At 33.7% G+C, this 22,105-nt stretch overlaps 1 protein-coding gene across 1 annotated transcript in view; it reads left to right on the top strand.

Annotated features, from left to right (window-relative positions):
* Positions 1–22,105, top strand: part of Hcrtr2 (hypocretin receptor 2) — a 94,911-nt gene that overhangs the window by 50,089 nt on the left and 22,717 nt on the right. Inside the window, exons 2-3 of the mRNA XM_027938267.2 lie at positions 13,108–13,286; positions 18,437–18,680. Coding sequence (XP_027794068.1) covers positions 13,108–13,286; positions 18,437–18,680 — 423 coding nt within the window. The remainder of the gene's footprint in view (positions 1–13,107; positions 13,287–18,436; positions 18,681–22,105) is intronic.

The following is a 22,105-nucleotide window of genomic DNA, read 5'->3' as shown; positions in this document are numbered from 1 at the left end:
AGAGTTTGTTGGTGTCTGATTGCAGGTCAAGTTTTTACACTGAATAAAGATTAGCTTCTTCAGTAAAATTTAAAAAATATTCATTAATAGGAATCTTACTTATTGTGTGGCATAGGTCACTTTTAATAAATTTTATTGAGTTTTCTCTTTTGAAAAATATGTGGTTTAGTTCATATTTATGTCCCAAGCATGGCAAGAGTTCTATGTGAGAGATACAGGAATCTCAATCTTATTCATATCTATATTAAGAGAGAGAATAAATAACTTGCCCAAAGTTAACAGAATATTGAATGTGGAATATGAATTCTGATTTTTACTTCCTAAGTACATGAATTTAACTTTTATGAAACAAAAAACAGTTTGAAGAGAATGATTTTAATACAAATGGAATGATGATTGAAAGACTACATCCTTTTATTTTTTATAGTTATGTTATAAGTATATATGATTAGGGCCTATCAAGAACACCAATAATAATAAATGCTGATGACCACGTGGGGGAAAAGGCATACTGATACTTTGTTGGTGGACAGCAAATTAGTACAACTACTCTGGAAGGCAATATGGAGGTTTCTCAAAAAGCTAGTAGTAGAACGGACCATATGACCCAGATATCCCACTCCTTAGTTCTTATCCAAAAGAACTTAAATCAGCATACTATATAGCATTTAGATATAGCATTTCAGTTTTATAGCAGCACAATTCACGGTAGCCAAATTATAAAATCAGTTAGATGCGTATCAACAGATGAACGGATCAAGAAAATCTGGTATATATACACAATGGAGTTTTACTTAATCATAAAGAAGAATGAAATAATGGAATTTGGTAGAAAATGGATGGAAATGAAGAAGTAATGCTCAGTAAAATAAGTCAGACACAGGAAATCAAGGGTTGATTGTTTCGTCTCATATGTGGAAGCTAGAGCAAAATATGGGAAAGAAGTTTGGGGGGATTGAATGTCACAAGCCATGGGGAAGGGATGGAGTTGTAGCTCAGCGGTAAAGTGATTACCTAGCATGTGTGAAGCACTGGGTTCGATTCTCAGCACCACACACAAATAAATAAATAAAATTAAGGTCTATCAACAACTAAAAATATATATTTTTAAAAAACGACAAGGGAAGATGAGTGGAGGAGAAGAAAAAGAATGATAGGGAGCAAGGAAGGATAGTAAAAAGGAGGAAAATGGGACGAATTTAACAAAACCATGTTGTATGCATATATAAATGTACCAAATTTATTTATGTGTATGTAGAAAGTGCCAAACAAAAATCAATAAATACATGAACAAAAGGGAAATCAGTAGAGGAAGGAGAATAGAGTACAGCAGGGGGAAGGAAAAGTCAGGAAAATGTGATTGAAATCAAAGTCCTTGAATGTATGATTTTGTCAAAATGTATCCAACTACTATGGATAGCTACAGTGCGCTAATAAAAAGTATGTTATAAGCATGTATGAATATGGCATAATCAATCCCAGTATTATGCATTATTATATCAATAAAATCTTATTAAAAATATAAGGTAGGGCTGGGGATGTGGCTCAAGCGGTAGCAGGCTCGCCTGGCATGCATGTGGCCCGGGTTGGATTCTCAGCACCACATACAAAATAAAGATGTTGTGTCCACCAAAAACTAAAGGAAATAAATATTAAAAAATTCTCTCTCTCTCTTTAAAAAAAAATTAAGGTATTTTTATACCATTCCAGGATCTTAACAATTGTTTGGAGAAAAGAATGTTTTATGATCCAGGAAAAGTGAAATATGTATTATAAAATCAAATGAGAGATAAAGACAGATTTTTGAAAATCAATAAGGTTGTTTTTTTAAAAGAAGCCATTGCATATTATTATCAAATTTCAATTGACTATCATAATCCTGGACAAGCTTAAAATTAGTAATATTTGAAAGAGATGCAAATAGTCTTTGTTTTCCATTATTTACTCAGTCTTTGCAACTATATTCAAAGGCAGCACGCCAAACATGATTTTAAATTATTTAGTAAAATTAAACATGTAGTAATTGAGTAGTAGATCCACTTACATTCATTAAATATAAATTTCTATAACATAGAAATCAGTATGATGTGTGGCAGAGATGGAATTTTTATGATTGCAGTGTATCTATACCCTGACAGAAAAGTTTCCTCTTAGTCTTTAGATTCGGTGAAAAGATTTCATGTGGTGTATCTTATTATTTAAAAGTTATTCTGTTATTTTGGGCCTTCATCTGAGACATTTCATCTGAGACTATTTTAGGACCTCATGTGAACAAAATGATATAAGGTACAAAATCCAGTGTAGCTTCTATGCTTTACTTATAGTGAATAGTTTTTCTATTCAGGATTAAATATTTGTGATTAAGTCCCTAATGTCCAAAGTAAAATTTCAGGCATGTAAATGTCTTTCTTTGTGTAATGTGAATCACTCAGCAATCATTTATTGGGCATCTACTATATTCAGAAGAAAATAAATGTTTAAAGATTTAATGTATAAAATAATGATCAAATTTAAGAAAAGATAGACTATGTGAGATAGGAAAAAATATATAAGTGTGCCAAATACTATAGGAAGAAGGAAGATAAATGACTAGATAAATTTAAAGCATGCTTAGTTTTAAAATAGATCCAAATTTAAGCCAAAAAAATGTTAATTCTGAAAGAACCAAATACTAAACTAGTCCTCAATTTGTCTGGTGTATATATTTTTAATATTTATTTTTTAGTTGTAGATGGACACAATACCTTTATTTTATTTTTATGTGGTGCTGAGGATCAAACCCAGTACTTCACTCATGTTAGGTGAGCATTCTAGTTCTGAGACACAACCCCAGCCCAAAATGGATCCAAATTTAAACAAAATAACACATGTTAATTCTGAAAGAATCACATCCTAAAGTAGTCCTCAAATTGTCTGATGTATTTTTTAATAATACTTCTGGAAAATAACAAAAGTCCTAGAGAGTAATGGTCTATTTAATTTTAAATAGTCAATAAATATATAAAATATGTTAAACTTAACATAAAAGAGTATCTAATATGGGAAAAGAAGTCCCCTGACAGTACTAAGTGTTGGCAAAAAATGTAGAGCAACCAGTACAGTCCTACCTGTTGATAAGAGTAAAAGCTGGTACTGCAACAAGTACTTTGGAAACCTCATTGGCTATTATGTAGTATTGGGGGTCATATTCATATTATATGATATAAATTTTACTCTTAGATTTATAACTAATAGAAATCCACACATAATGTGTGTCAAAGACATATACAAGAATGTGAATAGTAGCCTGTTCACCATATCCCAAGTTAGAATAAACCAAAATGTTCGTGAATCATAGAGCAGATCAATGGTAATCTAATTGTACATTGGAAAACTGTACAGCAATGAAAATGATGGGCCTTCAGCTACGCAAGCAAAAAGAACATTGATGATCTTGCAAACATAATCATGAATGAAATTAGTCAGATACACAATTAAACAAACATTTGATTCCATTAAAAATAGGTGAATATTAATCTATGGTGATATAAATCAGTATGTAGGTTTTATCTTGGCCATAGTGAGAATATTGGTAGAGAGGAAATACTGGGAATCTTCTGGGTGCAAATCATGTAGTATTTCTTGGTCTGAAGTGTATTTACAAGGGTATGTTCACTCCATGAAACCAGTGATATATTTATAGTCTGTATGTATTTATACATGTGCCATCCCACAATAAAAACTATCTTAAAAGCATCATCAACAGTGTGTGTGTGGGGGGAGCTCATTAGCTACAAGAAGAAATTATGCAAATTGACCTGTTTCAAATAAATGTACCCTAATTAACTTCTCTCATTCTGTGGCATGTATTTTCATGCTCTCTGGATGTACTATAATTTTAGGGTTGTTTAGTTTGTTGAACATTTTCTTTATGTTTAATATTTTTGAGGCAATCTGTTCAAGATATGCTGATGTACCACAAAGTCATAGCAAAGGGAAATTTATTTCTTTATTTTTGTAAAAAAAAAATTTATAACTTTATTTATTTACTTTTTATGTGGTGCTAAGGATCAAACCCAGTGCCTTACCCGTGCTAGGCAAACACTGTACCACTGAGTTATAGCCCCAGGCCTGGAAATTTATTGTTTATATTTTATATTTAGATATACAATTGACCTAAAATTAATATTTGTATAAGATGTGATAAAGAAATCAGAGGTGGGGATCAATCACCAAAAAAATCATAGGGAGATCAGTAGATGAAAGGGACCAAGGGGTAATAGGTGGGGAGAGATGGGGGAAGTGCTGGGGAGTGATATTGGTTAAATTATATTTTTATATTGTGTGCACATATGAATATGTAACAATGAATCCCATCAATATGAGCAACTAAAATGTATCAATAAAAATTGTGGGGGAAAATAGGAGATGATGATGTTTCGGGATTGATTGCTTATTTATGTAGTAAATATTATCACAGCAATGGTGCCCCCCCCAAAAAAGAAATTAAATTTCAGTTTTGTCCTGTAGAATTAGTTTACTAGATATTGTTTATATAACAGCCATTACATTCGTCTTGGTACATTAGTCTAGTCAACAAGGGAGGCATTTGAACCTAAGCTTCCTCTTCAGGAGAGTTCATATGTTTCAGGTTTATCCCTACCAGAGATGGAATTTCAACTGAAACCTGCTGGGTAGGCTTAAACTCAAAGGTTCTCTTCTCAGTTTTGGACTACTCAGATTTCTGCTTGACTCAGTTTCTGCTCTGTCTTCTAAGTCATTAACTAGTGCTTGCAAACTGCCAAAGCCTTCAGAATAAAAGAGGTACTGAAGGCTAGAACATCTTTCCTGTTACATTTCCTTCAGGATATTGGCCCTTGAACTTTTTTCCTGCCTTTTTTTGGCTTTCCCATGTCTTAAAGAAATGTACAATGTTCTGGTTGTTTTAGGTCAGACTTTTCTTCTGCAACAATGTTATCTGCCACTATCAGAAGTATAAATTATTTTGTAATAGTAAAACATATGTATGCTTCAATATTGGAGCAGGACAATTGGAACTTCTGGTATTCCCAGTCTGAAATATATATTTGAAATTTCCCAGATTTATGGAGATGACTTAGGTCCCTTCTTACTTTCATTCTATCCCTGGTTGATATTAGTCACTCAACTGGTTTTAATCTCTATCTCTATTCTGATGAACCTCAAGTATTTACCTATAAATGAAATATATCTCCTGAAATATAAGCCATAAATCTAAATACCAACTGAATTTTTCACTCGGATAATTCACAATTGCTTCAAACACATGTACACATAATTGAATTACTCATCTTCTATCCCTTCTTTCAAACAAAGCCAGATCCTTCTCCTTTATTTGCTACCTCAGTGAGTATTAGGAACTTCTCCCAGCCATATACTTGCTAATTAGCCTCAGTTCCTTACTCTCATATCTAATCCCTCTCTGAATCCTCATATTTCAACCTCATTATTATATTTCTTTGAATCTTTTCATTTTCTGACTCCATAAAATGTGAGCTCTTTCTGACATCTTGATGATAGTTAGAAATTACGATATGGAAATTGAGAGAGGGCCAAGAACTAGAGTTAAAACTGTCGGTTAAAGCTGTGAGTTAGACTCCTACAGATTAGGGTTGAAGTTTTGAGAGTTAATAACAACTAAGGAAAGAACATGGAAGAAAAAAAGACAAGTAGGTAGAAGATTTATATGTGGTGAAAAGAGAAAGCATCTCTTCCCAAAGACCCCAAAATAAATTCACACTAAGATGAACAAGCATCAAATATCATGGGAAGGATCCATTGCTTGTGTGGGCTAATTGTATTAATGAATGCAAAGTGGTCAAAAATGAGGACTGACCATCTGCTCCCAAAGAGTTCTGAGGGTAGGGTAGAAATTCAGGTGCAATTCTGAGAGGCTGCATTAAGAACAGGGACTTGTAGTGATTTACTTGCAAAGAGTCAAAAGGTATGGGTAAACAGGAAGTTGACATTTCCTCAAAAACAAATTCCATTGAAGCATAATTATAACTATGTACTACATACAACCATTAATTAACTGAGAATGCTCAGACCATGGAGCATTTCACCTTCTTAACCTTTCCTTCAGGACAGCAGTATGGATACCTATTAATAGCCATGCTTTTTGTTCTCAGGCAGGTCCTGCATAAAAGGTTGAGCCAGCCCTCCCTGTGAGGAATCATGCCACTCAGAGGCCGTTGATAAGCTTATTTTCCCACTTTATTTGCTGTATTTTTTCCTCTCTAAAGAATTTGGTTTTGGACTTGATTCCTATAGATTATTATCTCCCTTGAGTTTCTGTTTTATAGTGTTCCTTTATGCATCTCTTCCCTGAATTTTTGCATGTGTAAAAGTATTGTCTTTCTAAATCTCTTCCCAGGAAAATTATTAGTTGTGAAATCTTAATTACTCCCCATACTGCCTCACTGATTTCAATACCACAATGACACTATTAGACTCTAAGAGAATTTCTGCCCACTTTCACATAATGGGTGGTGCTCATGAGAGACATTTATCAAATTACAGACTTTTATATTTTCTTAAGCAAATGAAAATTCAAACAGGTCTTAAACATATACAATAATAACTTGTTTTTAAAGGTTTTTTTTTTTTTTTCTGCCAGTTAGTAATGAATTTTGAGTGGGTCATTTCAGGACACAGAAGTATTTCTTTGCAGTGTCCCACTTGTCAGCCTGTAGTGGCCCATTCATGGGCCATGCTTCCAAGACAGAGAGATTCATAGAAAACTTCACCAAGATGTGGAGATGGAAAATGGAAGATTGAGAGAGGCATGTTGATCTGGGAAAAGAAGGGAGTAAAACCAATGGTAGAAATAAGGATGCCATAATACCAATGCCATAATGGGGTGGCATGAAGATGAGACAAAGGAAAATGCTTTGTTAATGTGAGGGAAATTCCTTCAACTCTTTCAGGACTATACTGATGGCGAACTTCTAAGGGACTGAAGTCTGTATCCACAATATTTCTAGATTTCTCCAGTATATGATCTGTTTCAAGACAGATTTTTTTTTTTTTAAATTTTAAGGAGTTAACTATAGGCTCTCTTCTGAATGTATTCATTTTTTCCTCTTTTTTTCCCCATTCATTCATTCATTTGCACTTAATTTAGAAGGCATTGGCAATTTTATCTTTTCTTGATCATTGTTTTTGGTCTATAAAATCCAATTTGAAGTAAATATATCAACTTCCACATTATAAAGAGTACTTCCATTTATTTAATGCTTAAAACGTCCTTGACAAGACAAGGTAAATGGTTTCAAAGTCTTTCACTGACACTTTGTGGCAAATGGTGGAACTACAGGTTATTTTGGAAAATTTTCTGAAATGACTATTATTTTATATGTGCACAATATAACAAATATCTATAAATTGTTACTTCACCTATTTGTATACATATGGATAGATATAAATAGGTAGGTAAATTAAATAAACAACCAAGAAATTGCAAAATATTTCAATAGCATGCTAGCACATGAATAACTAAACTTCTGTGGGAAAATCAGATGACTGCTTTCCTTGATACTGCATTAATATATTGAAACTACTGAATTTTGAAATTTTTTATCTTTTACTTTAGATGTTAGTAGACTTAAAATATATACATTCATAAAATTAGCTATTAAGATCACTCCTGGGCATTTCCATTCAGTGTTAAAGATTTTTTAAGGAACATTCTTACCCATTAGAAGAGTGACTATCATCAAAAATATGAAAAATTAAAAAGTGCTGAGATATCTAGAACAAAGCATTGAAAACATGCAGTAATACACTAGTTATATACCATTCACAGTCACATCTCAAAATCATGTTTTATGGAAAATTATTACATGATATTTCAAGGACCAAATAGATGTTTAATAAGATATGCAATCTTAGTCATGCAGTTTATATGTTGTTAATTAATTCAGAATAGAAGTAGACTAATAGTATCACCATAGTTTCAGTTTTTTCTACATATAACTATTGGTTTTGAAAAATTAACTCTGTCCATATGTGATCTGAAAGATTTTAAAAACCAATTTATTATAAAGCAAATTTATCATAAATGTAGACAATAGTGGCAAAAAACTTTTATAAATTCATATTTTGCTTTCCTGTTTCAATGTCAGTTTAGTCTCTAGTTTTAGGTCCACACAGTCACAAGCAAATAGATCAGTTCATTTCTAAAGATTATATTTGTGTGCTCTTTTAAAAATCCCTCTGAATCATAGCCTGTGGAGGTTCTTATGCAGCTTGAGCCACCTCCATCTGTTTGTCGTACAGACAAAAAGCAAGAGCTATACATCATCATATTCTTTAAAAAAAAAAAAGACATGATAAGACAAGGGAAAGTAGATTTTTATCTTCTTGGCACATCTGCATTTCAGAAATCTCTATTCAACAAAGTCCTTGTTAAAGGCAGATCTTCATGCAATCTGCATTCTGGTCTTCTATTATCTTCTTTCACCTCTTCATGCTCAATTTCTTTCCCCTGTTCCTGGTTGAGAGTGCAGGTTTTTAATTGTAGAAACTACAAACAGACCTTAATATTTATATATGATGTCATTCACAGAACTGATGTCAAATGTACTATCCAATTCAGGTCTTGGGACTTGCCCAAGTTCTCCAGAAGGCAGTGTATAGAGAATGACAAAAAGTAGCTTACTATGTCAAGAGAACATTGAGAAGCAATTGAGTTCTCAGCTCTCAGATTTCATTCAAAAGAAATGGAGAAAGTAAATACTCCTTTCTGTCATTTGGGTTTTCCTTTCCTTTTAAAGACTTTTCATTTGGGAGAATGTGCCATACCAAAGTACCAAACTATAATTTTATGAAAGTCAATTTAATTAATAGTTATTGCAAAGTTTTGTTCTAGGAAGCATTGGGGGTTGGAGATGGGGGTTGTAAAAAACAAAACAAAACAAAAAACAGTAAGGAAAAGCGAATGGACACCTTATAATGATAAAGAGCCTCTGTGACGGTAGGTAGACAAAAAAAAAAAGATACCAAAAGGGTCCATAATGATCTGCAATTTTAGAATATAATTCGTGACCATGAAAGGTGAAAAAGTGTTGTAAAGAAGAAAGAAACCATGGTGAGTTAGGCTAATTAGGCCATGGTTCGTGAATCAGAAATTTCTTTGTTCTGTTGGTTTTGGATAGTTCTGGGAAGCACTAACTTAGTTGAAAAGGAGATTTAAATCAACTGTGGGCAATGCCAGACAGAAGAAGGACATGAGAAATGACCTGTACATAGAATATGTTTGATTAACAGTGAGATATCAAACTTATCCAGGTAGTCTGAATATTATATGGGGAGCCTTGCCAGATACAAGGGGAAGACCCCCAAAGGTAGAATGGTAACCTGAGAGTTTTATACTTAGTTGAGAAGAAAAGAGACATCCTATCAAAATAATATAATTTTAGTGAATAGCATTATTAGATAAGATACACAGGAATAAAGACAGATATACTGTAGAGGAAAATATTAGGTGGTCTGCACTATTGTAGCTAATGGTTCCATGGATATGACATTGGGTATTTGCAATAGGAAAAGAAAGATTGTGATAGAGCTTGGAGATATTTTGGAGATTTCAAACATTGGCCAGTAGAAAGAAAAAGGAAAGAAATTAAATTTCCAATTTCAGGAAAAGGTGAATTTAATTTTGTATCAATTTGGTATGCTATCAGAAGAAGAAGGTATTCACTTTGTGAATTTTGTACTTGAATGGGTGGGTTAACAAATGAATGTTAGCTTAACAAAAATTTAGGATATTTGCACCTGGAGATGTGTGTACAGTTTTGAATATGTCATTTAGAAGAAGATACTCATAATCTGGAATGTGTCATAGATCAGCAAAACTCTGTATATGAAAAACTACAATTCCTTTTCCCAGCAAAACAAAGCCCTGGGAAGTAAGCATAGCCACAATATATAAATATTCAAATGAACATAATATAAATACTACACCTAAGCTATTTTAAAATAGTATAGTTGTAATCTAGCATAAAATCTAAATTCAGTTTTTTCTAATTGTCCCAGTAATATTCTTTATAGATTTTCCCCCTTTTTACCTCCTGAGGATTCAAAGGTAAAGACAGTGTAACATTTACACAAGAAAACCAGTTTCTAGTCATTAGATACATATATGATCCAAAGAAGTGTGACTTTATTCTTAAGAAAGCTTACAAGATTTGTAGTGTCTTAATAGAGAGCAACCCAAGAAATCATCCTGCTCCTTGCTGCTTCGGATAGATCTCACCTGGAAACGTGTGTGCAGTTACAGATGGTTCATTCAGAGCCATTACTGATCCTCTAGAGTGTGTTCAGAACAAAAGGACCATGGTGATGTGGGATACAGAGCCCCTCAGGTGCACATAATGATTCTGGAGATCTTTAAAAGGGTGAAGCAAAGGCTAGGGAATGAAAAAAAAAAAAACTGGTCTTTAAATATTTGAATAAATACTGTTGTAGTTTGAAATCTGCCCCCTCCACCACCATATAAATGATGAAATCCTAACTTCATTAGCTCAGAAGGTGACCTGATTTGAAAATGGGGTCATTATAGATATAATTTTTAAAGATGAAGTCATATAGGGTGAGCCTCTCCAGCCTGATGGTTATTATTCTAAGACGGCCACGTGATGACAGAAACCAGGATGACCCACACCTGATGATCAGAGCAGAGACTTCATTTACGCAGCTGCCCAAAATGTCAAAATCACCCAAGTAACCAGAAAACCTTAAGAATCTGGGGAGAGGCAAAGAAAGATTTCCCTGCAGATTTTGGAGGGAGCATAGCCCTGCTAATACCTTGGTATCTGATTTATGATCTCCGAAACTGTGAGACAATAAATTTCTTTAGCTTTAAGATGCTCAGTTTTTGAAGTAGCCCTAGAAGACGAATGCAGGTACAAGTTTAATAATTAGGTAAAGTTTATTCCTTGGGTTCTAAGAAAGAATTAAAAATGAGTAAGCAGAAATAAAGCGAAGCAGGTTTCAACTCAACAAGAAAAATAACTTGTATGTAAGTATGTAAGAAGGACTGGGGATGTGGCTCAATGGTTGAGTGACCCTGAGTTCAGTCCCCAGTACCTGCCTCACAAAAAGGAGTATGTAAGGATGACCAAGTTGGGGGGATGAGATTTAAATAGAAGCTCTCGTGCATATAGTTGTTGTTGTTGTTTTTTTTTCTAAGTTAGGTTAACTTCTCTATTCTTTTTTCTCATGTTGAAAAGAATGCTTATAGTATTCACTTCATGGTGTTATTGCTGTTAAACTAGTTAATAATTTAAAGTACCTTATACAGGCATGGCATGCAATAAGTACTAAAGGAGTGTTTGTGGAACATAGACTTCCTTTAATGTCAGTTAGATGTAGTGCATTAACAGTCTTCCCATCTCTGCTTTTCCTCATCTCCAAAATATGAAGAGCTGAAAGTCAAACCAGAACTAATTGCATTTTTCAAGGCCTATGTTCTTTTCTAGATCCAAGTTTCCATGATTTAGGCCATATGTTGAACAAATATCAGAAATATGATGTTTTTTTGCCAATTTTCTCCTTACAAACTGTGACAATGTGTTTGTCAGTTGCCTAGGGTGTGTGTGTGTGTGTGTGTGTGTGTGTGTGTTTCAAGTGTTTATGAGAAATAAATCATGCTACAGCATCATTTTAAAATAATAAAGTATCATTTACCTAGTTAAGGCTCACCTGAGTTTCTGGGTATTATGTGCAGGTGTTAGAGGAAGAGGTGAAATATTAAAAATTAAATCATCAGAAAACTAAGTAGTTTATTAAATTGACATCAACTGGTAGCTGATGGCCAATTTCAGCCTTAGAATCTGATAAAAGCATATCCTACCATATAAGACTCTTAATAAATGGCACATGATAATCAAAAAGAAAAATCTTACTCCGTAATGTAAGTTTAACAAAATGTACTTTTATTTCTACCCTCTATAAGGTTACTAATCACTGTATCATTTGGGTGCATGGGTGACATCTCTGACAGGTTAATAATACCCCAGACACAATCACAGCTACTCTCAGTAAAGCAAACCCATCAATAGACATGGACACCTATATAATTTTGGAACCAGTGATTTTGTAAACTTTGCACACACCAGACAAGCGGAAGACCATGAATAGGGGAACTGGATGTTCTTTTAGGAAAGAGCAACTGAATGAGATAGCACAGCTTTTAAACTGGGGATGTTCTACAAGGCAATGAGGGAGGCCCGCTGTGAGAGTACTGAAAAACAGGTTTGATTTGAGGGTGATGTTTGGAGACCATCAAGAATAAAAAGGAGGGAGGATAGAGTTTCCAAAAGTTATGTGTGTTTTGTTACAGCTCCCTCATTTTCATGAAAGAAGGCAGCCTGTGTGGTGAAAAAGCCAGCTTTTCACTTGGAACTAAATCCCAGTCACTGTAGTTTTCTATTTCATGAGCCATGTGTTCTTAGACAAGTCTCATGAATTCCCTATGTCTCAGTTACCTCACATTTGCATGTGGGTGACGTCTTCCCTTAGGATTGTTGTGAGGATTAAACAACTTAAGTATATGAGCATTCCAGCTCAGTATTTGGCAATAGTAGGGGCTGAATAATTGTTGGCTCTTGACTTTTAAAGATACGACTTTTTTCTCTGTTAGAAGTTCCAAATGCAGTTTAACAGATTTGGGTAAAGATCATGGATGTTGCAAACCATAACAGTTGGTTGAAAACCACTGGCTGCTAATTCATCTTAACTATCAAATATTTTTTGAGGCCCTTCTGCATTGCTGAGTGCTGGCAAAATAGAGGCTAAATAGAAGATTATTATTTAAGTTCTGATAGTTGCAACTCAAACTCCAGTGGAGAAAAACACAGCCTTATGATTGATCGAAAATTATTTAGCAAGGCAAATGAACAGATTTTTGAGCATGTAACTCAGCCATCCACACAGATTGACTAGTTCAGTTTAAAACAGTACAGGTTTCATGACCTTGCCTTTTCACTGTAGGGACTTTAAGAAGTGTTAGCCAGATAGACAGCATTACCCTATCCATCCCTGCTTCTTTTGCTTGCTTACTGTTCCCTTTCCTTCTCACATTAGTTTGTGTGGCTGTGTGGAAGAACCACCACATGAGGACAGTGACCAACTACTTCATCGTCAACCTCTCTCTGGCTGACGTGCTGGTGACCATCACCTGCCTTCCAGCCACGCTGGTTGTCGATATCACAGAGACCTGGTTCTTCGGACAGTCCCTCTGTAAAGTGATCCCTTACTTACAGGTAATTCTTTTATTTTATTTTCAATTCAAACACAGACACTACCAAAAAAATATTTTCAATAGTAGCTAACTGTGGCCTTGGGTAAACTAATGAATAGAGAAAGAATTATACTTTGCTAGGAACTGGCAGACTTAAGGAAGATAATACTTGAGATTTTTCTGGAAAAACAAGTTAAGGTCTGAGTACAAAACAGAGACACAAAGCTGTTAAATTATCTTTATAGTGTTACACAACTATTTGGCTTCTTTGATTTCTAATCTCACCATTGTTAAATAAGGAATTTGAAAAAAATTAATGATTAAGTTTCTTCCAGTACAAATAATAGGATATCTGTTTTTACAATGGTTTCTTTTCACATGGAGGAATTAAGAGCTGTGGGGTCAAGCACTACAGTGAACAGGTTTTGGTGTTGTTCTGGGGCTAACTGGTTTGGAAATTGTTTTGCTGTTCACAAATGGCATGCTATCAAGTCAAATACTCAGACTGTTTGCAATTCACTTATTTTACAAGGATGAAATCTTTAATGAGATCTATCTCATATGTTGTTGTGACAGTTTGCTTAGATAATTTACATAAATGCCTTTGCAGAGTGATTACCCTCTGATGATCTTGTAAACATAATATGTTCTCAATAAACCTCAGTTATCAACATCGTTATTGCATGTTTTATTAGTCAACAGCAAGGGCAGGTTTTCTATATTTAATTGCCATATAAGACCTTAAAAACAAATACTTTAAGAGAGTAATCTTCTAATTCATCTTGTAGTTCTGAGACCTTTGGGGGAAAAATTTCCCATGATAGTGGCCACAGCCATACTATTTAAACATAGATTCCCTTTTAGGAACTGGACAGTAAGTGAAATGGTGGCTATTCAACCTGTCTTCCATAGTCTTCCTCCACCTCTTATCTTATTCTCTCCAGTTTCCCAGGCAGGGATAATAATATTTACAGGAAGAGAAAATGGCTTCTGATAACAGAAAGTCGGGGGAGACCACAAATAGCTCATTACTGGAAATTATATTGTTTGGTCTTTTAGAACTGAAATGTTATATGGGATTTTCAGCTCAATAGTTCTTCAGTGACCTCTTATAAAGAGAAGTGATAATTTTTAAGGTCAGACATCATTTGCAGAGTAATGGAAAATGCCCTAGAAGTTGTAAGCATCATGCACATATGTTTAACTGTAAGGTTAGTTTGGGTCAGCCTGCTGCAAACCATGATGAACTGTAGCAAAATTTTTTTCAAGAGATAGTAAAAGGAACAACAGACAGATGAATACCTTTGACAGTGTTTGCATAGAGGCACTGGGAATATTCTAAGGAGCAAAGAATTCTAATATTCTACTGCCTGTGGTACTTCCAGAAAACTTTTATTCTTTTTGGTGCCAATAACCACCAGGAGGAAATGATGGGGCTCTTGTAATTTTCAGAATGGCTCCAGTTACCCAGATTCTTCAGCTAGCTAAGAGTGTCTTTGTGTTTTCTCTGTGAACCAGAAGCTTTAGTGGGGAATGGAGTGATGAGGAGCGGTTCATCACTTTATAGCAGGTGCAGCCCTATTCTGATGCATAGCAATATCCTGCTATGGAGCAGGTATTTCAGATGTCCTGTGAGCACTAAAGGACACACAGGGGGAGCAGCAAGGAACCAGTAAGTGATGCAAGCAGGCATCTCTCCTGAATTCACTGACAGTGGTCATCCATACCGCATGCTTAACTGCAAGTCCTGCAATTAAAGGAGCATCCTCAGTTCTACTTCTGTATAAACAGTGTCCAGTTAGTTGATTCCACAGTTGATTCTCTTCTCCACAAGTCATGGAGGAAACAAATGAGTAGTCACAGAATGGAAATGACTACGTCTCTCCATTCACTCATTCAACATCACTTCTTAACATACAAAGAGTTTCATGCACTGACAAAACTTATGTCTAAATTCTCAATATTTATTGCTTCCTTTCCATAGAAGTTTTCCAAATGTCACAAATAGTGCCAATGGATAATAAGCCTTGAGTAGTTTTCCCCTAGATGTGATATTCTGAAGCTAATGAATTTTATCTCTGAAGTGATATTTATGTCCTATTTAATATTTTAAAACATTACATAATTTCCAGCCACATTTTAAGGTTATTTGGTTCGACTTAAGATTTGTAGGGCATTTACTAATTTTCTATGATTTATATGTTCTTTTTCTTCTAAATACAATACAACCTTTAGATTTATGAGTGATATACTATTACACTTTGGCAAAGACTCAAACAACTTAATAATCTCACAAACGTAATAAAGCTTAGCTGAATAATTAAAATGACCCTTTTATATTTTTAATAATTTTATAATTCCAAGACCATTAACATTTAGTAGAATATTGACTGAAAATAATCATGCATTTCACTCAATGACAGGAACAGATGATTATTTTTCAGAGTGAATTTATTTTTTAAAATACACTGTATAACGGGCTCTGCATAGGAACTGCCAGAAAAAGAACAAAATCCAAGTGAGATGTAGGTGGTGCATGTAGGGTGGTAAGACAGGCTTTCTTACTCCCTCAGTTGTTATATTTTGCTACTTTCTAATCTATGAGTGCCTATCATCCAAATTTATGATTTGACAAGATTTCTATTCCTACCTGTCATGGACCTTTGAGATTCTTTTGGCATACCTTTATGCTAGCACAAAAAAAAAAATCCTTTTCTACCAAAGGAAGTCCTCAAGCATTGCCCTCTGCATTGGTGCCTCTAGGATGAGTGACACCAAGAACCTGAAGGCAGAACCTGCTCCCATCATCTCACGTTCAACAACATTCATAATTCATACTAGACTCATTTCTCAAATGACTTACTATCAGGATAACACAAGCTAATATCAGCATGTAAATGAAAAAGGCACCAAGAAGTAAACTCCTAGAAGTGAAAATCAGCAACAAAGCTCTCATTTATAATCACTTAAGGTAAGATGAAATTTTATATCCCCTCAAGAAAATCTTGTAAATTGGATGTTAATTGCATACTGGTGTGCCTTATACACCTGCAAATATGGATGTAGCAAGAGTGAATATTAAATCACTGATTGTCAAGGGTGCATTCAATGGATTCTGCTGTGAGGATCACACCAGCATATTCTCTCCCTTCACTATACAAAACAGATGGCGCTGCACCCTGGGTACCTCTTTGGCACTGGACATCAGTCTTTCAAGTTAGCTGGTATGAATTGATTATTAGTATATAATAGTAGTGGTAAATACTAGAAATGACATTCAAGTTTGAAGTATGCTACTTCTATCTCATTCATCCAGGTTGATTAAAATTCATGAATAATAAATTACTAAGCCTTGATGAACACTTTATACTTCTAATTGCTAGGGAGGATAAATATAGCCCTGACCCAGTAGATATGAAAAAAAATCAACTGCAGATCAAGACTGCCATAGTGGATTTCCTGGGTTAGCAATGGAATTAAGAGGTTCTAGGTACTTGATTCATTTTTAATAGGTCAAGGGAGGAGTGGGATTTAGAGAGGAGAGGAGAGGAGAGGAGAGAGAGAGAGAGAGAGAGAGAGAGAAAGTAAGTTAGTTGAAGGCACTCTAACATAGCACAAAAAATTCTCAAGAATCATAAGCCTGTCACTTATGTGACGGTCTTGAGCTCATATTTTGATCTCAACTAACTCTCTCTACAATTCTATTTTGTGTGCTATTATCATCCACATTTTATAGAGGAATAAAGCGGTTAGTAACTTACCCAATACTACCAGATGTGCTTCTTGCCTAGGAAACCTAGTTTTAGAATTGATCCAATTACAACTTTCTGTCTCTCCCAAAGAGATTCAAAAGAATCAGAGTTGATAGAAATCTCATCTTGCTGATTTTTTTTCCATTTAACAGATGTACACATACACACATAGTCCAAAGCTGTAAAATATTGTCTGACCCAATATTTTGTAGTCCACTGGTGGAAGAGTAAGAATAGACTAGTCACCCTAACAGTTAACCCAAAGCCCTTTCTTCTCTTCTGCACTGAATCTTAGCTCCCTTTCATTTATTTATACCTGTAGTAAATGCATTAACAATGAGCATCCTTATGTATGAAGTAATTATACCTATCCTTGCTGCACACTATGGGATCAATACAATTAAGACAGAAAAGAAGAGGAAAATGATTGGATTATATCTATTACTTTACATTGAGGCTTTCCCCTATTAATTGAGTAAAAAAAATATGCGTTAATTACATAAAGCACTTTAAATGCTGTGCTAGGTTTTCAGGACACAGTTGTGGAAAAAAAATAACTCTTTCTGCCATAGGGTTTTGTTGCAATAGAGCATACACACAAATGAACAAATTAAATAAGTAATCCATCATATGACTAGTACTAAGAAGAAAATAAGAAGGACCCTCTATTTTTAAGGGTGAATTTTGAGACTAATATCAGGATCAATGTTTCATTCAGTATAGAAGAATCCATTAAACATATTACATTTTGTGTGGAAATAAGATTAAATGCTTATTATTTCCTTAAAGCTCCAAGACAAAGAATCATTTGTGGTGGTAGTATTTAGAAATCTGGACTGCTGGACTGGGTGAACCTAATCTGATTGTTAAGAGGCAAATTGTTTATTCTAACAGTAAGCAAACTATGGTAAGGAGATCCATATATAGAATTCTCTTGTCACATGACTCATGCCTTTATTTGGATGAAACATATTAGATATCAAAGTACAAATATCCCTTATTATCTGAAAATATGAAATGAGGTACCCAGAATTCAAGTATGAAAATTGAATATAATTTCAATCAAATCCTACATGATGATTTAGAGGAAAGACATGTTATGTTATTGTCTTTAAGTGAAAGAGAATTTTTCAGTTCATATCACTCATATAAGTTTTATTTCTGTCCATCCAAGGATATGATTTCCCCTGTCAATGGCTAAGTGGGTAAACAGAATCATGATAGTAATCGTCATAGTAATGTTAGTAACAGACTTCTATTTTTGTTTCTTCTTTTTTACATAGCTTTCTTTAAATAGAAATCACTTGCATGATTGCTTTTTGGCAATCTTGGTTGTGCTACCTTTGTAATATGGTAAATATGCTATAATCAATGATTTTGACACTTGATGCTTCTCCTGTACTTTGTTCTCTTCCTCTAGACTGTGTCTGTGTCTGTGTCTGTCCTAACACTGAGCTGCATTGCCTTGGATCGATGGTATGCAATCTGTCACCCTTTGATGTTCAAGAGCACAGCCAAGCGGGCCCGGAATAGCATCGTCATCATCTGGATTGTCTCCTGCATCATAATGATTCCTCAGGCCATAGTCATGGAGTGCAGTACCATGCTCCCCGGCTTAGCTAATAAAACCACTCTATTTACAGTATGTGATGAGCGCTGGGGAGGTAAGCACATTATGGCCCATGAGCTGACATTAACATTACACCTGAAAACCAAAAATAGTCATTATAAAGCTGGGCTTATATATCTCACTGGTATTTGTTAATTTGGTTTTGCACAAGTGTGAAAACCAAGTTGAAACCCAAAACAATTTTATAGAATAATTCCACCTTAGTCCTTTGAAAATGTTATATGCACTATTATCCAGTGTCCAAATTTTTCAGAAAGGAAATGAAAGAAGAAGCTTATTCTATAGTCCAAATTTTGTTATTTTCATTTTTCTTAAATTCTATTAAAAAGCAGTCAAATAATACAAATAAAAATATATTCTAGAATAATTAGCATCTTCTAAAATGGTTGAACCTCATGTTGTCTCAAGTTTCAAATCCTCTGATGAACCTCAAATGCAACTGCTGTCTATTTTAAAACCACATCCTGGAAACATGTCCTTAGAACAAGACCAGAGGTGACTATGTGGACTTGTATTGTTCTGAGTGGTATTATTCAAATTTGCTTTCTCTCTTTTCAACACATCAGTTGATGAGTTTTATCACTGGAATAAATGTTATCTGATCAAGGAGTTATGTTAATTAGGAATCATTTCTGTTTTTCCATCTGACATGTACAATAGCAAAATTTAAATAAGCAGAAGTGCTCCTTTGGTTCAAAACTAGTAAGAATGGGAACATTTTTGTCTATACCTGGTGCTGGCACAATCCTAGATATAACAAACAATGATAGAAAGTAATCCTGCATTTCACATAGCATACAGCATTAACAAAACTATCACATGAAGGAAGAAAACAATGTGATTTCTTTCAGATAAGTGTATTGCCTGCCTCATATTTAGGCAACTTAAACATAGTAGAGTGCTTGTTTGTGAGAAAAAGGCACAGTTATGCTTATTAAAAAGATGGGTTAAAAGGCAGTGTACCCCAAGAATTGTTTATAGATATGTTATTTTCAAATGTTTGAATATTTGAATTTCTGATAATTCTGACTTTGGTGCTTTTTTTGAACACAAAAAAGGAGAAAAATCAGTAATTGAGAAATATGCTTTCATTATAGCAATATAAAATTAAAAAGACACTGGGATTATCTTATATTGTCATAAGACCTGCCAAAAACAGCAATTTCCTCCAAATTTTATTACCCCAAATATTAAGTAATCTTTGAAAAAATGTAGATTTACACTTCCTTTATAAAATCAGAATTGGTTTTCCATATTTATTTTCTGAATCATCTTCAATCTTATAATTTTTTCCTTTAATAATATAGACCAAAAAAATGAATGGAAAGTTCCAATATTGTAGGTATGTTTCATAAGTGCCTTGTGTCCCACTTATTTAATGTTCAAACAACATTATGAATATTTAGAGTGTGCCATGAATTTTGCCAGCCTGAAGAGAAATAGACTCTCCCTAAATGAGCATATTCATTATAGTGAGGCTGAAAAGCAAATAAACAAATATTTATAGTGTGATCACTATATTAATCTAATCTAGTCAAAGTGTTAGGAACACAAATGAGAGAACAAACTTAGTCCTAGCCATTTGGACAAAAGTTTACAGAGGAGTTATGAACATTTCAGCAAAGCATTAAAAATAAGTGGGAATTCTGGAAGAGGAAAGGGGTGTACCAGGAACTAGAAAACCCACCTAATGGGAACCCAACTAATGGGAATTTATCACTTCTGGAACACAGAGCAGATAGGCTAAAAAATAAAATTTGAAAAAAAGGTATGTTGAGGACAGATTGTGACATTGTGTTTCTTATACAGTTCCTTAACAATATTTGAAAAACAGCTTAAAGTTTGTTGCTCAGAATCTTTTAGTTAATGTATGACTAAATTGAGTGCTGGAGAGATAAAACTATTTGTTCAAGATTATAAAATCACATCTGCATGTAAATCTAAAGCTTCCAACTCAAAATCTGGTATCCTTGAAGATTATAAATTATGATAAAATACTCAGTTATTATTCAACATGTGTCAGGAGTATCTTCTCTATTTTGCTATTAGTTTCATTACATATTTATGGACTATCACATAAAGTTCTTATGTATTCCTAAGTAATTAAGGAGCATTAATTCCTACTAACAAAAAAGTTATAAAGCTATGAATCCTGTCCATTATTGTTATTGTTATCAATTTACTATTAATATGACAAAATGGGCACATTATTTTTTCTTGCCTTTTAGCAATAAACATAAATACAAAAAGTTCATTTCTCCCTCTGTATTATATTGCCTAACTCTTGCATGGATATTTTCTTTCATAAAAGACATTATTGAATATCTAAAAATATATACTCAGTCTTCAGAGTCACTTAAAAAAATATTTGAAATTGATTTTTAAAGAGTCCAACATTTATTTAAAATGCTTATAAAGGTCAAAATTAAGTGATATTAAATTTAGTTGAACACCCACAATATTGAACTTACTTAAAGCTGTAAATTAGCTTTTTAAATATTTAATGAAGTTACTAATCACTTAATGTTTTTAGAGGAATACAAAATAATTCCAACCAGGTGCTAATCTTATTGTTCTATAGATATATCATTTATTAAAATGATTTTATATTTCATGAGTCCTTTCAAGTAGAATATTTATAATTCCATATCCAAGTAAAGATGTTAAAATTTGGGATATGTCTTATAGTCAAAACCTAAAAACATCATAGGAAAGTACACTTTATAATGTTACTTTTCTAAATTCAAGTATCTCTAAAAGCCCAATACATTTGAACTCAATTTTAAAACTTTTGCTGTAAAATACACTATCTTATTTGAGATTAATTCACAATCTGTTTTTTTCTCGTCTTTCTCCTAAATTCAACAAATAATACAATTATAAAAGTAAACAGTGATATTTAATTTTCCTACAACCAATATCACAGTGGAGAAAAAGTCAGGAAAACCATGTGGCCAGTTGATTTATCTCTATCAAATTTCTTCTGAGAAAGTCCAGCAAATCCTGTTTTACATGTGGTAAAAAATAACTTGGAATCATGTCTCAATGGAAATATTATCCAGAACATATAACTGTTATGGATAAATGATTTCTGAAACAAATAATAGTCATCATGCCAATATTTTGTTTGTTTGTTTTTTAAAAATTGACTGTAAACCACATATTCTGATAGACACATGTATACTTAAGGAAATATGAAGTATATTCATACTACTGATTTTAAGGATCTTGGTGAATAGCTCTTCTCTTTGTATGTGTTCACTGCTCCACTGACATCAACTCATACTCCTAAGGTTTAAAAAAATTGTTTCAGAATTATATTCCTACTTTCTCGAATGCTTGGTTTGTAAATTCATGGTTCCACATGATAAAAATCTATTGAGAAGGAAGTAATTTCTTTTTGCACAGTCAGAAAAATAATCACTTCACTACTCATTTAGCAAATCTTTAATGAACCTG

This window comes from Marmota flaviventris, chromosome 6 (genome assembly GCF_047511675.1).
Source record: "Marmota flaviventris isolate mMarFla1 chromosome 6, mMarFla1.hap1, whole genome shotgun sequence".
Classification (NCBI taxonomy): domain Eukaryota; kingdom Metazoa; phylum Chordata; class Mammalia; order Rodentia; family Sciuridae; genus Marmota; species Marmota flaviventris.
The sequence above is the reverse complement of the archived record's forward strand: the minus strand, read 5'-3'. Positions and strand labels throughout refer to the sequence as shown.